The sequence below is a fragment of the Microchirus variegatus genome (genome assembly GCF_963457635.1).
Source record: "Microchirus variegatus genome assembly, chromosome: 22".
NCBI classification, from domain to species: Eukaryota; Metazoa; Chordata; class Actinopteri; order Pleuronectiformes; family Soleidae; genus Microchirus; species Microchirus variegatus.
Genome location: NC_139823.1, coordinates 12,738,074 through 12,756,882, shown reverse-complemented (window position 1 = coordinate 12,756,882; position 18,809 = coordinate 12,738,074). Strand labels below are relative to the sequence as shown.

Genomic DNA, 18,809 nt, shown 5'->3' with positions numbered 1-18,809 from the left:
CCAGTGGCTAAAAAAAACAAAAGGAAACCATCTCTCAGTGTGTCTGACTCCCATTCGACTGGTAATTAAATCTGAGATATGAGACGGAACAACAAAAACAAGACAAAGAATAATGTAAAAAAAATGATGAGGAGAAAAGATGTAGTTGCACTACATATGAGAGTAATCTCTGTTATACAAGACATGTGAGCGCACACACACACACACACACACACACACACACACACACGTAGCCGTCTTAGAATCACTAACACTAGTTTGACGAAGTCACAGTTCTGCAAAAATTCATGTCTAATAATAATCTTCCAGGTGAGGAGTTACAGAGCCCTGAGTAAGTCACACCTAGTCACTGCAGACAGTAGTTAGTGTGCGATTCTTTGAAAGTGAAGAATATTTTTTTGTTGTTGTTAGGTTGAAATAACACATTTCTACATGTGACAACAGTCCAGGACTTTTCATAACACGGACATCCAAACATTCACTGTTACTAGGTTACATTTCTTATGCACATCATAGACATTAATTATTTAATTGAATAAATACATTAATTAAAAAGTGTTGCTGCTGGTTTGGTTGCATTTAGTAGAGGTTAATAGTCAAAGAAATAAACAGTGGGCAAGAAACTTGCATAACAACGATTAAATATTCAATAAAATCCAGAGGGAGTTTCTTAATGTACTCTGTATCTTTCCAGTCTTAATGATACCCACTCATCAGCACAGCTTTTACATATGTTTGTTTATATCTGCTGATTACATGTTACAGTAGCAGCATCACAGAGCTCATTCCTGAATGTTGTTTTGGCGAGATGATGCGATTGTGCGCTGCTTGTTGTGTGTTCATTACATCTTTAAGGAGCAGCAAAGAACAGTTAATGAATGGTCCCTTCCCTTCATATCGCTCCTGTGAACGCACTGGTGTTCATGCATCCAAATGGCCAATAAGTGGCTGATTTGCAGATCTCTGTGTGCATGTAGGTAACATATGATAGTGTCTCCCTTCTCTTCACATCTCATCAGCCCACTGCATAAAATCATCATTTAACGGCAGCTGATGGATGAAGCACACCGCACTATTGCCTGTGCTGCCGCTGGAGCTCGGTGAAATAGGGAAATTGAGAGAAAAGTCAACACTGCAGAAAGCTATGCAAATAAATAACATTTATAACTCGGGATATTATTATGATCTGTGTGAGGCACTTCCAATCCACATATCTACCATCCATCCCCATTCCTCGGGCCCATCAATCCATATATACATTAGGAACGTTGTCATGTTAGCCTCTATAGTTCCGCTGGGAATAAAAATGAGAAAGGTGGTGGTGGTGAGGGTGAAGAGAACTCTAAATGAGTGGACTACTCAGAACACATGCCAAATGATATTTGTAGGGTCATATATTGATTGTCACAAAATGGACCCTTGGTGCTCTTAAGACTGGCTGGGCGTATGGATTACATCAAACGCAATCAATTCATCTGTTCAAGAAAAGCCAGTGGAAGAGGGATAAAAGGATGGAGAACAAAAGACGCAAAAACGAGACGGAGACGGACATGGATTGAGATAATTAGTGGTATATGAAAAATATGCAAACATGTGTAGATGCTTCATAAAAGCAGTAACTGTGTCAAACGGCATCCACAAGCCGTCACTCCATCCACATAACCTCAATTAATTTGATCAAGCAGCTCTACGACCAGCTCCTTAACTGCTACATATCTGCGAGTTACATCTCTGCTGGCTGCCCACGACCTCGCAGGTTTCTGCAATTGCCAAGCGGCGATGGAGGCGAGCCGTGTGAGAACAGACGCGGCCAGAGACACGTTTCAATCATGCGCCTCCATCTTTGTTTGATCACAATCCAGCTCTCCAGGTCATGGCAGGTTGAGAAAAGAAACCTCACTCTGTGTGTGTGTGTGTGTGTGTGTGTGTGTGTGTGTGTGTGTGTGTGTGTGTGTTTGATTTGAATGTCTGTTCTCACCTGGAGTAAACGCATCCAACAAAAACAAGGACATGATGCAAAAAACGATCATATTCAAAAAGGGCTGTTCAAGTTCGCTCCAAGACGATGACAATACAGTAGGTGGTTATAGTGTGAGGCATATTAAACAGTAAAACAGACTTAAGTCTGACCTTCCCCTTTGGACAGTGATGGTCTCCAGAGCTCCGTTATCTCTAATCTTCCATGACAGTCACACATTACCGCTAATCTCTGCTGACAGGCGACCAGACTAAAACAGACTAAACTTCCTGTCATTACAGTGTCTGGATTATAAATCTGAGGCCTCTTCACAACTCAGAAAGGTCAGACAAACTGAAATTGAGTGTTAAAATGCTAGCTCTTGTGGTAGAAATAGCAAAATAGGTTTTATTGCTAAAATTCTTATACAGGAGATGAGTATGAATAATATAAAAAGTCTATCAGCTCCTTACTGCATTGTTATACTGTAATTTGTGGTGCATCCATTACCACAAGGTGGCAGAAGCAGCGAGCATTTTATAAGTGTTTGTAAGTGTTTGTTAGAGCTTTCTTGAATGCATCTTGCAGCCACTCCTCGAGACTCAACACCCTGTGGAACCAGGAGAAGTGAAATATACCAGGGACATAAAGTGCAATCTCATTAATTACTCGTCTAAGTGTCCATGCTGTGAACTCTGCATTACTCTCACAAGCTCTCATGTGCTGAAGTGTTTTGCTTGTTTTCTTGGAGTGGGGAAAAATATCAGTGGGATTATCCTTACTGACTGTCGAACAGCACTTACATACATAGCAAAGACTGACTCATAAACGGTTGAATATTGGAATATCTGAACCCTTTATCAAGTTGTCACCAGCCTAAACTGAACAATCATGGCAGACGGGCCTTGGTAACAGGAGTGACTAAGGTTCTGCCATAGTTCCTTTCTTGTTTGATAACTTTAAAAATAACATACAAAAACAGATGTAGATGACTCTGCTTAAGGCTGCAGTCACATTGCACACGTTCTAAATGCACAATTACTGCATTAATCTACTGTATAGAAACGTGCCTGATCTAAATACATGGTTTGAAATCCTTTAACTGACCAAAATATTCCAATGACATCATCAAACACAAGCAGAAAATAATGAAACATGGGGACATATTGCAGTTAACAAGAGATAAACGTATTTTATCACACTTCATTTGACTTAGTAATCGCATTTTGAAAACAACCTTGACAGCTTATGTTTAAATATTAAGTGCCTAACAAGATGTATGACACAAATGTGCAAGAAAACTGATACTCAATCTACAATTGTTGCCTGAAGAAAGTGGAATCGGTGATTAGCTAAAAGCAGACAGGCAACTAGAAGTAATGCATAGGTTTCAGCTCATACTAGGTAACAAACAAACAATCCATCACACAAATGGTTTGTTTTTATGCGGCAAAAATAAATCTGGACGTGTTACCATCTATGACAGGTTTATGCTTTGCCACACTAATGTCTTAAGTACCTGAATTGACCTGAAATGAGACAGAAACTGAGAGAAAAAGGAGAGAATAAAGGTAGAGGTGAAGACAAGAGAAACTGAAAGGGAGACAGAAATCGAGGCAAAAAAAAGGAATAAAGAAAGAAAGAAAGAAAGGAAAGGTCACGCAGATAGGTATTTTCCAAATAACATTAACCAGACACAGACATCAGTTTTTGCAGTTCAGGCTGACAGAACACACACACTTCCTGTCTTTTCTTTCTTCTTCTTCCTCTGCCTCCTCTCCTGATTATCTTTCATCCCCATTTCAGTCTGCATTTCAGAGATTATAAAATAAACTAAGTTGAGATTTCAGCTGTCCTCAACATGTTTTCTTATTTTAAGTATCTTACTAATTCCCATTAGAACCTGACCATGTTACTCAGAAACTGTATACACCAAAAAAAAGGTGGCATGTCAGTTATGTACATTTAATAAAAAAAATTTCCCTTTTATTAAATTCTAAAGCTTATTCAAAGTGTCTACCCATCAGTCCAAAATGGCGACTTGACTGCAATCCTTCACATACTTCAGTTCTTCAGTTACTTGGCCATGCAGTTTCTTCAGTCAAAATGACTCCGTTTCCTTAATTAACATCAGTCACGGCTTTGACCCCGTTCTGCACCGAACTACAAGTTACGCCTAAAGAGGAAAAGAGCCCCCAACGGACTTATTTGAAAGAATGGTTAAGCCACGTAATAGAAACCTTGGCATCACATAGATCTTGCTTAGGTCTCCAATGGGGAGGGTTGTCTCTGACAGCAAATAAGATCAGACACAGAGAGGTTGAGTTAGCAAGACTGGTTTGTCTTCACAGGTAAAATACATTGTCTTTGAGTTTGGACACAGTTTTTTTTTTTTGATGTGATGATAAATGCCAGAGCCAAATTGCTATCAAGGTTATTGCTTTTCCCTCTACAAAGCATATTGAGCACCAGAAAATGGCACCATACCATAGTAATATAGTTAATCCATTAGCTCTAAAAAAAGCCTCAGTTATCTATGCCAGGGATTCTGCACAATGTAATAAACTTCCCTTTCCCTTCTGCTCCATGTTGATATGACTACCTCATGTCTTGCTTTATCACATCCCAAAACTGTTCTATTAGACTCAGATTTGGTGAGTAGGGAGGGCACTGAAGTGCACATAATTTCTCTGCACTCACATGAATCATTGCCATGCTTGAAGTAGCCCAAAAAGAATTAGAAAATACAAGCAGCTGAATCATTTTCTGAATATAGCCATAAATTCATAGATCTCTGATTGTTGTCAAAGGGTGGATTGTCAAGTGTGTGAAGGGGCAAGAGTCACGAAGACTGGAAATAAAATGACTATGTAAAAGCAAAATAACTTACTGGACTTGAGCACTGAGGAATTAACTTCAATCTCCCCCCCAGCAATTGGCTGGAACGCGGACAGCTCAGTCTGGTAGAGTTCAGGGCTGGGAGCTAGACTTGTGTTAGCCACACCCCTCTGCTGGGCTTCCTGTTCCTCATACACCGCCATCAGCTGAAAGAAAGAAAAAAAAACAATGCTGGGTTATTTTTCAATTGCACTACTTCTGTTCTCTTCATCCATTGTGAACATTTGATCACAGTGGAGCAGCAGGAATTCTGTTCAATTATTCTTATATAATTGCATCTCTGGTTGTTATATTTACTACTACAGAGTTTGTTAGCACACCAGTGTACATGTTGCTGCCGTTTCTTTGGATTATAACGTACATTTCGAGGGTCACATATAAAGTTATGGACAGAAGAAAAGAGAAGACACAGGATTCGGATCAGCTATAGTCAGCACAATCAACTTCTATTTCAACAATATGATTTATCTTCAACAGGTTTCAGTTCATGAATGGAAACATACAAAAGCCTGAAAAAAAACTATAAATACTTGTATGTATGTAAACAACATGTGATTTACCTTACGGATGAGGACACTATAGAGGACGTCCAAGGAGCCCAGCATTGTTGTCGCAGTGTATTATCTACTGATTAGCAAGTGATTCCATCTGTGTCTCCCCTGAGCATGTGTGTGCCACTCTGCTAGCTCAAACAGTATTATATAGTGGAAAACCTTCTCCCCCTTTGCACTGAGTCTGCGTTTAAGCTAACATGGCACATGGCTGGTCAACACAGTGTTCTAGGGGCCTCCATGCACAAGTTGAATAGACCTGTGTGTCTGTTTGTGTCTATAGTGGTCGAGAGTGGAGGACTTTGCCAGTAAAGCCAGAGGCTTCCTGCCTCACTGGAAGCCACAAGTGGGTTTAGGACACTTTCATTTTCACATCCAAACAACAACAACAAATATATATGGAAGTCTTTCTAAGCTAATAGCAGGATATTGCACTGTGGCAGAAAGGCAAAAAACAATTGAGCTGACCTTACGAAAATGCAATTCTAAAACAAACAGCATTGCCAATAATCCAGACTCTAGAAGTCTCTAGAAACTTGTATTTTTTTTCCAAGCCAACCTGAGTTTTACTGGATGATCACTCAGAATAAACAACAAAAAAAATTCCACTGCCTTTAAGCAATGCAACGTTAGGAACCGCTTTTAGCATCAATTGAAAACTCCTACCTGTGTATGTATAATTATCACAGTTGTAGTCTTTTTAGTGCTGTAGCGGCCTGTAGGTGTTGCATGTTGTTGTAAAATATGTATATGATACACAGTAAAAAAAAAAAATTTGCTGCATAACCTCACCAGGCACACACGAAAACAGTATCATATTATACACTATCGCACCTTACTCACCATTTTCCCATCCATATCTCACCAACTAGTCAGCATCACCGACACCTCTCAGTCTCTCACACATCCATGTTCCATCACACTCCCCACTTCCATCTGCCTAACACACATCTGCTCCATCGCTCTCCTATAAATGTAACTCTGTCTGTTGTTTAGGTTCCTGCTCCTCACGACACGTACCTCACATTGGTTTGAGTAAATCAGAGTAAGAAGAAGTAGAGGGGAAATGAGAGCAAGGGAAAATATTAGAAAAAATACAAATTTGAAAGAGTGATGGAGAAAAATGGGTAGAGAAATTAAACTTATGAGATAGGGAGGACGTTGTCTCTGTTCTTGCCAACAGGGGGCTCAAAGACCTGCCAAACTAAATGACACCACAGTCTGAGCACGAGAGCACTGAAGGGGAGTGAAATGGCCATGAACATGTGGGAGGAAGACGCTGGGAAACTAATATATTGATAAACTAGAAACGAGCGATTACGTCAAAGATTCCCAGAGGATGGAGCCTGCCTCTATTTCTATTTACTCCTCAACTATTTCGTTTCTGGTGTCAAACCTAGAGCTTTATTTGAGGCTTAACTGATAAAGTGTTTCTATATTGTAAGCTTATGGACACCCCATGCTTTTTTACAGTGTATGAAAAGTTTTCTGTTTTTTCTTACTGTAACAAATTTCAACTGACATTATGTCTCCATCGTGCAATTATACTCGCAATTAACCATTAGTCATCCTGTCATCAAATTTGACACAGGACGACAGATAAAGACGGTAGCAAACTTCTGTTGTTCCCCCCCTCTCTATTTTCCAATTGCAGCTTACTGTCAAAACACATTTTACTTTCATCACGTTGACAAAATGACAACCTCAGGCAAATGATTTCATCTATCTGTGAGGATGAGTACTTGAGCTGGAAATACACGTGAACAAAAGAAGGCTTTGTTTTTGATTTAGTTTAGGCTGATTATGCCACAAAGTGTGATTTGTTGTGTCATTTTGTTTTCATATGTACTGTATATTTGAGATTTTTGGAGGTCAGAGATAGGTTCAGCTACTATATTGGCGTGATTAAGTCATTTTAGACCTTTTAAACTGTGAAGCTGGTAACAACACATTTGTGCTGAGTCATTTCAAGCTATTGCAAAGACACAATTCTCCAACTGTGTAACAAATATTCTTCTCCAGTATAGGACCGATACTGAATATAGTATCAGCTCATCCCAACTTGGCTGTAGCGATGCTATTGCCAATAGATCACCGGACGTCATGCGACTCAGTTTCTTTATGCCACTATGGAATAAAAATCCTTTTTAAGGTCTGCACTTTAAATCATTTTTTCACATCATCATAACCTTTTTAATCAGGTCAATTAGGGCTTTATCGATTAGCGCCGAGTCAATCAATAAAGTGCTACAATCAGCCAAATGCATGAGCATGTACACTGTTCACAGACAGAGCACACCAAACAATCTATAAATATGCGGAGGCTAACTGTACGGCACTGTGCTTTGATTTTCACTCACGACCACTTACCATAAAAGAATCTATGATTATCAAGAGTGCAAGTGTGTGTGTGTGTGTGGTCTTATGCAGTCAGCAAAAGGCTACTCAATGACCACTCCATCACCTTAGCCTTGAATGGTTGAAGTGGCTGCACATGACGGCACTTGTCCTTCATGTGTGGCCACACAGTGGATCAGTAAAATGCTTGTATGAGTCCAGGTTAATCATGTTCAACACAAAATATTGAGTATTGGTAAAAAAAAAAATCTAGCAATTTGGACGTTTGCAGCCTTAGCATAAGGCTATCGGCGTCATCTACTTTTATCTTCCTGGTCCTAGCCAACACAGCTGAAATTAGGGCTGTAATGACTATTTTCACGAACAAACTGAATGATTTTGTTTATAATATAGAGTAAGCAACAGTAAAAATCAGAAAGCTTGTTTTAATTGTAAAAAAATAAACATTTAAACCAATTAATACAGTTTCACATTGGTTGACTATTAATTCAGTAATGAATTAATAATCGATTACACGTTGCAGCCCTAATTGAATTGAGATGTAATCTTCTTATAGACGCTAGAAAGTAGAAAAAAGGTCCTGCAGGCAATAAAAGTGTAGAGAGAAGTGGTGCCTCTGTATTGATTTGACAGCAAAACAGTCACAGACCAAGCTGATGACTTATGTCACTTATATTTCAGTCCGTCCATTTGTTTGTACAAGTTTGTACATATTTATAAAAGTCTTTGTCACAGTGGGTTACTGAGTAGTCCAAATGAGGAGAAAATGAATTTATAGATTTTAGCATAAAGCTGCAAGTGAAGGGGTTTGAATACATTAACAATGCACTACACACACACACACACACACACAAACACAGTGATAGTGTGACAGCACCACCTAGCTCTACACAACCAAAACTACATTTTAAGTACACCTTGAACCCAGTGGAACAAACACACATTCTTGTATAGCATTCTTGGTGAGGACACTTTAGACATTAAGTATTCCCTAACCTCTCACCCTAACCTTAACTATCAAGACTTAATGCCAAACCCTTCTAACCCTAACCGTAAAAAGTCTTAATGGGACAACCAGCTAAATTATTCAAACTATTGCAAAATGTCATCATTGAATGTGGTTTTTAAGATTTGGGTCCTCACTAAGATATATATACACACTTAAATCCTGCGAGTGCCTGTCCCTGTGGCATCCACACATCACACATCTAAAATAAAAGAACAGTTTCATACCAGTGAGAAGTAAAGACAAAGAACAGCTGCTTTGTTACGATCCATTTGTACAATAGCTGCCCATCTCTGCACAACAGTTTGGTAGAAATAAACTTGGCACCATACCTTGTTCTGCATGTAGACTCTATTATTTTTTTAGTTGTGTGTTGGAGCTTTTGCTGCAGCACTTTACAGGCCCAGTGGGCTGTGTTTTTTTTTTTATCAGCGTGTCGTCATCCCTCTCTTTGCCCTTCTGATGTAATACCAAAGACATTTTTATGTCTCATGACATAATTTGATGCTCTTTGTGCCGCACACATAAAAGAAGTCAGAGCGCCGCCACTAATGTGGCAAGATAAGGTCACTCGAGCAGACATAGCGGCTCCCCTGTTAAGCTAGCGTGACAGGTAATTTTTTAAAAGGTTTGCACATTTCTGTGTGATGCCCCCCGTAAAATAATTGTGCAGATAAAAAAAGGAGAATTTGAATGAACCCTGAGGCAGGTCAGTTCTATGAAAGGCTGTGTGCCGGGTTGGTCTTTACTTCCTTCATCAGCAAATATTCCTGCTTAGCACCGTTTCCCCCCTGGCTTCCCTTTGCCTCTTCTCTTTTGCTTCCACACATGTCCTCTCCCCTTCACTCGGCTTTTTTCTCCAGCTGCCTCTTTATCATATTGCTTCCTCCTTTTTTGCTTCTTTTTCCGCTCTCCAATGCTTGGTCTCCATGTACTGCCTTTGTGTTCTGTCCCCTGTTCCCCCTTCTTCCCGCTGAGCTATAGTGGTTCCCTACAAATTAGCTGATGTAAATCATCATGTTCCTGCACTTTTCTCCATCAGATACGTGAGCAAAGCAACAAAGAGCTCATCGATTTACACATGAATCTGATGCATCCGTGTTCGACTCAATACGCGCAAATCTCACCATTTTTATCCCTTTGTGTATTTTCTCCGACTCTTGTTTCAACTCTCGTAATGTCTACATTTATTATAGACAGAGGGAAAGCTTTTCACCTCAATGACAGATTTATATACAGATTGAAAATCACTCAGCAGAAAGGGATGTATATTTAACCGTAACTACAAAGACACTGCACAAAAGGACAGCAACAAAAAGAGACACACACACACAAACGTACACACATCTCTGACAGTGACCTCTCCACTGTAATCGATCCATCTCCGAGGTAATCAATAAATAGGATGGTGGTGTCTCCGTATGGAGAATATAGAATGAATGAAATTCACCTGCTCAGCAGTTTCAGGCTTGTGTGCTTGTTTGTGTGTGTGTGTGGGTGAGGGTGTGTGTGTGCGTGTGCTGACCCCAATTGATTTCCAGTCACCTCATGTCTCAATGGAGCATGTGAAATCCAGACAAAAACAGACAAGAAAGATGAATGGGTGACAGATATACTGTGAAGAATGAGAAGCAAAGATACAAAGATAGAGCGAGTAAGGGCGGTTGGAAAGAGACAGAGAGGGAGATAAAAATGGAGAAGGAAAATGAGAAAGAGAAATATGATACAGACATATCATTTGGAGATAAAGGCAGTGCAGGCAATTTCAACAGTTAAAAGCAGAGCAGCCTCCATCCATATCAGCAGGACAAGTGTTCAGCGACTTTGTGAACTTCACACAGACGGAACTTTACCGTCTGCCCACGCAGCCAAAACGTAACGACAACTTCTGTTTCCTCAGTCATGCAGATTGTGTGTGAAAACGCATGTGTTGGTATCCATCATAAACTTGTGCACAGAGAACAATATCTGTGTGCGAATGCATGCGTGTGTGCGCGTTAACCGTGTACCACTGCATCCCCGAGGCTGCGCGTGGACCACACATGGCCATATGGAAGAGTGTTATGGAGATATGCCGTGGCACAGATGGACACATTCTGTTCAGGCCATATTCCCAACGATCCAGCAGTAGCAGTCCTAATGGCTGCTTTCACAAATCAAAGGGAGCCTATTAAGCAGAGGAAGCTGCACAGGCTCCACCCTCTGGGTAGATGAGAGCTCATTACAAATTGTGAGTCAGAATTGAAGCTTAAAACTCCTGTTTTAGTTCAAAATATTCAGCCTAGAAGTGCAACAGACAGTGATTACTGCATGGTGAGCGCAGCTTAGCCTTAGTTTTTGAATACCCTCATGACCCATCAAAAAACAAAACAGTGTTTTACCTTAGGAGTGTCATGATCTCGATTGTAAATCGAATATTGATCGAATCGGCGTCGCTATCTAAAAGTACTGGTTTTAAATAGGGATGGGGCGGATCCGATCCAGTTTCAGTATCGGGTTCCGATACATACGTAATTCAGAGATCGGAAATTTTTCCGATCCAACTGTAGAGATTTCTGAGCCGATCCGTCTGTGCTTTAATGTTGTCTGCTGAAATGTCTCTGCAAGTGATTCTCCGACTGCTCTGCTAGCTGGCTGCAAAAAGTGGAATGGATTTCCTGAACGGAGACGTGTCTCAATGAGACGCAGAGTAATGATGCGCGCCTCCGTTCAGGCAATCCGTTCCATAATTTACAGCCAGTTAGCAGGTGGCATAGTGGAACAGTACTTTCAAAAAGTGGATCGGTGCATCCCTAGTTTTAAACTGTCATACTAACAACATTAAAAAAAGAAAAAGGCTCAGCATGTGATTGGGTTTATTTTAGCCAAAATAATCACCTCCATGATTTATTTTTTCTGGCTGTCCTTGATTTTTAGCTAGGTGTACACAATAAACCGACAGCCAAGTAAAAATTTGAACAGTAGGCAAACGGGAAATGCCAACAATTAAATTAATTAGATATGCTCATATGAATAGATCAGCACTAACTGACGCAGGAGCTTATGGAGCTCGGTGCTGACCACTCATCACTTCTCTATCCCCAATCAGGCCTGATTAAAAATGTTTAGCTTTGGAAAGTATGGAAAAAAGGCTCTCTGTCTGCAGTTTGCCAGTTTTCTGGTGCTGTTCAATTACATAAGTAGTTCTGCTGAAACTTCTTTACATCAATTTAGCATACAAACCCATATATCTTTGCATTGCCAATAAGATTATGGAGAGAAAAATGAACAGTAAGGCTAGCAATGATGACTTTTAATTATTGATAATTCTGATTATTTAGTTTGTGTTTGTGCATGGGTTGGCGGTGGTGACCCTGCTTTTAAACCAGAAAGGGTTTTAGTCCGTATTTTTATTCTAGTGTCTATTTTTTAATTGCAGCTACTGGTAATGGTATACGGATGTTCAAGCACAATGCATAGACTCGTTAAAAGTTGTCAAGGACTATATGGGATTTACAATCCTGAACGGTGACGTCCATGGTCAGGAATCATTAGAAACCAACCGTCCTAGACTGTATCACTGTGACTGCTTCACTGTGCAGAGGGGACCTTGGCATTGAACTCTCCCTGCCTCTCGTTTTAAATCTGACTGCCAATATGCATCATTTACAGTGTTATATCTCCTGTTTCAGCATCACGGTCAGCATTCCGCTAAGTCTTCTCGAGCATTCATTCATAACCACTATAGAAATGTGACCAGACAGCACATCTTTAGAACTAGTTCTAAGAGACCACAGACTAACCCTTCGCTCTTCCATCTCCTAATAGCTAATTTATCCAGCTTTTTATCCAGCTTGCCTTTCCTTCATCCTCTTCCTTCTCCCCACCGTCTTATCTCGTTCAATTGGCTCTCAGCATAACAATGGACATCTGAGTGGTGTTTGAAGTGGGATTTTATGTCTGTCAGATATGACTGATTAGACTGCACACACCAAATAGGTACCTCATCGTTTCCTCCGGGTATATGCACCACATATGCAGACACCATGGTCAGTAACTGAGAATTATCATGACAAAACGCTACGCATTACTAACGGTGACAGTCCTCGTCAATGTATCGCACATAAACGCAGATTTTAAAGAGACCAATCCCATTTCTCCCCTGTGCTATCATTGTTGTGAACTTCAACCAACTTTTAAAATGTTAAGTGGAAAATCACTGCCCAGTTAGAATTGCAGCTTTGGCCATTCCCATTGTCTATAATCTGCGAGTACTTCGGGGGAATTATGAGGTTAATTGTTGAAAGGTTGTCTCCTGACCCCCAGACAGCTTATCTGCTTCAGAGCAGATAAACAATTAATCTTATCACGTCACTTAAAAGGAGAGATAAAGTATTACTTTGAAAGCCAAGAAAGAATCGTACTCACCATTAAAAAAAACACAATCACAAATTAAATTGACAACTTCATCTATGACACAAATGCAGCTTCAGATGAAATAGTCTTGGTTTAGTCATTGTCCCCTAATAAGCTGCTCTATGTAAAGCCAGATTGCATATCAAGTATGTCATTAATGCAGGATATATCACAAAAGCACTGCTCTGGAGGTCAATATATTCTACATGTTTCTTTTGTTATGCCTACAAATGGCCAGCCTGCATGAAGGAATAGCAATGTTTTCTGCATATGTATGTTCACTTTGTGCAGCATAGCAGCTGATCATCTCCACCAAGGAAGTCGTGGCTTCGTTTGTTTGTCTGTCTATTATCAGTAGACGACTGAACCAGTTTTTGTTGAATCTTCGTAGGGTGGAGTATGGGTAAAAAAAAAAAAAGGAAGCTCATTTTCTTTCTCTCTTCCTTTAGCAATTTGTTGGTGCAACTCTTAGGAAATAATGCATTGATTAGTATTGTGCACAGAAGTCTCATTGTCATGCAAGCACCTGCCGAGTGCTGCCATTCAAAACAAAGACGATATCTTCAATGAATTGTCTTACTATGTTCAAAATTATAGAATTAGACTAGTGCAACAACTTAGCTGTATTTCAAGTCTACCACACACACAAAGAGTGGCAGGAGGTTTAGGGCAGATGGATGGACTTTCTTGACTTTCTTGGAGAAAAGAAGCTCAGATATAGTAGTTCAATTTGTTTTTGCTTTTGATTGCATTTCTCTCAAGTCAATATAATGGTTTTAATATCCATCTTACGTAATCTGTGTATATGTACAGAAGTATTGATGTGAAAATAAGCAGGATGCATTTCAGATGTGATCACTTAGGACATCTGTGACCTCTTTGTGAACAGCTCAGTGTCCTGGGCCACAAAGAAGGACCAACTACTCAATGAATGTCCTCTGTCCTAGTTTCACAACAAACTGAAAAGCTTATTTTACGGTCCTCAGATACTTTATCACACACATTATCTTACAAATATGTCTGACAACATTTGGCGTTTGCATAAACAAATGATGGACAAAATTGTATACATAGAGGAAGGTTGAGGTTAACTTCATCGATCCACATGGAGAAACTCTCTCTCTGCATTTTACCCAGAACTAGGAAGGAACTACCACTGAGCAGCGCCTGAGGGACCAACTCCAGATTGAATGTCAGTGCCTCGGTCGGGGGACACTGAAAGGAGCATTACGCCAACACGTGTTTCGATGGTGGGCGGAAACCGGAGCACCCGCAGATAACCCACACAAACACAGAGGCAGAACATGCAAACTCAACACAGAAAGGACTTGGGAGGGACACAAGACACATCTGGAGACACATTCTAATGCAAATGTTTGGAATGACATTTTGGCAAGCTGTCCAGCTGTGACTAGTTTGTCTTCTTTTCTCGCTTTGCTTCATCACGCTGTCTTACTGCCGAACACTACTCTGTGTGATGTATAATGAGCCTGTTATCATCATGTGTTAGAGGCATGTCCACAATTTATAAAGCTCTCTCACTGCCCAGCACATTATTCTGCCAATGTATGTAAACCTTTCTCTCAATTGCTGGTAGATGCGAGTGTGTTGACATGGTGTGTGGTCTTTCTAACATCTCTATGATTGAGGTGGAGTTTAGATAAGGTCCTTCCTGACAGATCCTCTTTTCATTCGACTATGAATCAAATCCATCTCAACATTAAATGTGCTGCTTAAAGAGACAACCCATGATAATACAGATTACACACCGCACCCAAACAGCTGTGAAAGCGTTTAGATGATGCTTCAGCACATGATTCAGTAGATTTGAACACATTTTCTGGAAACAGCCCGGGGCGTGTTGCAGGGAAATGTGCAAGAAGAAACCATCAAAGATTTAGATGTTTATGACTTATGAGCATTTTAATTCATTAGATCAAGCAGCGACTTGTGCCGTCTCAGTGCAATCATAATAAACGACAGAATGAGACTTAGGCGGGTTCAATTGAAAAGGATTTTTTCAAGTTACCCGACACAAATCTGCACGCTGTCACTCAGCCTGTTTGAGTTATGATGATTAAGATGAAAATATAAATTATGAATAATAATAAAAAAAGGAAATTTGGACTTAAATCCAGTACACATCATATTTCATGGATGTCTGGCAAACCTATTTAGACCAATAAAGCAAAAAATATTTTATGGAAAAAGACTGGAAATGTCATATGATCAATCTGAGCATTATGAAAATATGATTTTACTTTGGACCGCTGACTGACGGAACGAGGAGACGATCAAACGAGCAGAAAAAGAGGAGAGCAGACGTTTTAGCTCTCTCTCTCTCTCTCTCAAACCAAATTACTTTTGTTTCCTTTTTCCAATTTGTCTGTAAACATCGTCAGACAAACACACAGGCAAATGATGGACCAATTCTCAGTTGTCTGGCCATTTAGTTTGTCCAACTCCCCCACCCCCCCCCCACATCCATGCACTTCATTAAGATAATTCATCAGCACAATGAATCCATGAGGACGTGGACTTCATAACAATAACAATTACTAACACACACACAGACACACACACACACACATCATTTTCATGCAGTATCATGTATCCATCTATTCTTGGTGGGTCCCAGGTGCAGCTGTGCTTGCTTAATTAAGAGCCGGGGCTCCATGAAGACCACACGCTTCATCGTTTATTATACTCATAATTAACCCTTTCTGACTCCCTCTCTCTGTGTTTTCCTTCAGTCACTCTGTTAACCCCTTGTCTATCGCTGCAAATCAATCTTCCACATCCTGCTGGTAGGCTGCCTCATGCTGTCACCCCCGTGCCCGACGCACACACTGTCGCCATTAACCCAGCATTTGTCTTTATTTCACCCTCCCTTCCACAATGCTTTAATTGCGAGCCTCCCTCTGACTTTCATTTTATTCACTCTCGCAATTAACCCCTTTTCTTCCTCGCCCCCTCCCATTTCTCTTCCCTTCATATGCTCGAACAAATTGCACCCATCTCTCTCATCCTCCCTCTCTTAATGTTCTCTCGCCGGGCTCTCCAGCTTGTCCTCCCCTCTCTAGCAAACGCCATTACTCAATTAACCCTCATTGGTTTCCTGGCTAGGGGTCAACATATGTATCAGGTCTGCATCAAATGCGTATGTGCCTTTGACAAATGAAGAGTTCACGAACGCACGCATGCTCGCACGCGAAGGTGTGACTCCAAAATGATTAGATTCATTAGAGGGTGAGGTGTAAAAGAAAGAGGTAAGTGGTGAAGGTGAGAGGAAGTGGAGAGGAGAAGGCCGGACCATCACTCATGACTGGTGGTGGAGTTAAGTTCAATAAAAGGATAAAAAAGTGAGAGAAGGCCACGAGAAGGAAGGTAAATAACTAATGTTTTTGAGAGGGAAGGGAGAAAAAAAAAAGATGGTGAGGGAAGATGTGGTTTAATGGGTGCACTGAAAATAGTCTGATGGGTCGTGTTAGCTCAGAGTATAAAAGAAGAAACAGTGAGAGAATATAGTTGACAGATTGAAAGGAAACACAACCAGCCGGAGGAGAGAGAGAGAGAGGGGATGAGAGGATAACTACAATAAAAGGGGGAAGAGAGTTGAGCTGGTGGACGGGTAACAACAGAGAGATGAGGTGAAGGTGAGAGGGAGCATTTCAGTTCATTACGGTGGAGATCTCCCCTGTTGTCTCCTCTTTATCCTGTCATAATGAGAAACCTCTCTACATAACACAGAGATAATGATACATCAGCAAAGTCTGGATGACCTTAAGGGATAAAAAAACATATATAGATACATACATATACATACATACATATATACACATACATACATACATGCATATATACATATACATACATATATATACACACATATATATACACACATACATATATATATTAATGGGAAAAACTTGAACCCCCAATGTATCTTTGAACATCAGTTCATTGTAGTGTTTTGGGCTGAGCAGACTGCAATGATATTTAGAACTTTTGAACACATTAACAACCTCCCTTTTTTTTTTTATTTTGTAGCCACTTTTTTATTTAACTAATTTCAAAATTATCGACATAATAATTTTTATGATAATAATACTTAGCTGCAGCTCTAAATTTGATGTTATTACACCACTGGTCACATCCTGAAGACCTGATGCTTCGTGCTCCATGGATACCAAATCCAGACGAGACAGATTTTGTAGCACTGGTGCAAATTCTCCAAAAACGCCTCTGTTTTTGCTTTCAATCCAAAATGGCGGCCTTCCAGTAGGATTCACAGGACACTTGTCATCGACTTTTATTTACGGCCCTATCTAATGAACGCATCTACCAAGTTTCGTTCATGTATGTTAAACCCGACAGGAGATGACCTACGAGCACCTTTTTGCATTAGTTTTTAGCCCCTCCCACTTCCAATTTTCCATGCATTTTCCATGCATCTGTTAGACAATGACTTTCACACGCAATCGTTCACCAGCTCTGATGTGGTTGCACATGGTCGTGGCATGGGAAAGGCCTCAAAAACGCAATTTATTCCGCTGAATAATAAGAAGAAGAATTCCTTCAGTTTCAAAAGGGTTCTTGCACAGTCGTGCTTAAACCCTAATAATCCTTATAGTCAACTCTCAATATTGAAACAATTCAATTTCCTCACCTTCTAATTAAGTTTTGTTCTTTTAATGGATAGGAAAGCTAATCCACTCCGATGTGTTTTATTGGAGGTCATCCCATCCATCTTATTTCTAAGCAAAGCCACAGTTCTGGCTATAGAGCTACAGGTTCAACTCGTGTTTTTACACCGGTTTGGGTCATACTAAAATATCTGATTTATGGTGTACAACATGGAGCATTAGCAAATGTGACACTGTCAGATTATTCATGCCTTTTCTCCAATTTGCAGATGATAACTTCATATTAATTGATTCTACCACTGGCATAGAACAATGCAAAACAGAACAATTCAAATGTCCAATTGCGTTGTTCAAAACCGCAACTACAATGTGAAAAAGATCAATTGTTCAGACCTAGATATGTGCTTTGTGTGTGTCGGGATGATCGTATTAATTAGCAACTGACAGGAAAAACACACACTTCTGTTTGGATTAGACCGCACAGATGAATTATCTCCATTAACCACTTTAAAATCTTGAGCGTTGGTCAAAGGAAGCCTTCGAGGATCTTCACTGAAACCACTCATAGGCGCAAATGTGTGTATCCGCATCCATGTATACACACACACGCACACACCCACAGACACAAAGGCAAGAAAGCATGCATTAAGCAGATGGCTGGTGGTTAAGAGAGTGTGAATGATAAAATCTGCCCACTATTCCATCGCCTTGTCCATTATTCCACTCCACTGCTTTTGACAAGAGCCTTTTGCGCGAGTGTATGCGTGTGTGTGTGTGTACGAGTGCATAATGTGTGCAGCGTTCCTCTCCATGGATCTGTGCGAAACCATCTACTCGCATCGCTCGTCATAAATGAACAATATTAAAAATTAAACCATTAAATTAACACATAAAATACAACCGTTTAATTGAGTTTTGTATATTGTGGTTTTTATTGTCTCTACCCATCATGTGTAGCAGGCCTGTAAGCAATCAAACTAATGGAACATTACGGACCT

At 40.2% G+C, this 18,809-nt stretch overlaps 1 protein-coding gene across 1 annotated transcript in view; it reads right to left on the bottom strand.

Annotated features, from left to right (window-relative positions):
• LOC310943016 (partitioning defective 3 homolog B-like) overlaps positions 1 to 18,809 on the bottom strand; it is a 179,838-nt gene that overhangs the window by 139,774 nt on the left and 21,255 nt on the right. Inside the window, exon 4 of the mRNA XM_083908497.1 lies at positions 4,848 to 5,001. Coding sequence (XP_083764623.1) covers positions 4,848 to 5,001 — 154 coding nt within the window. The remainder of the gene's footprint in view (positions 1 to 4,847; positions 5,002 to 18,809) is intronic.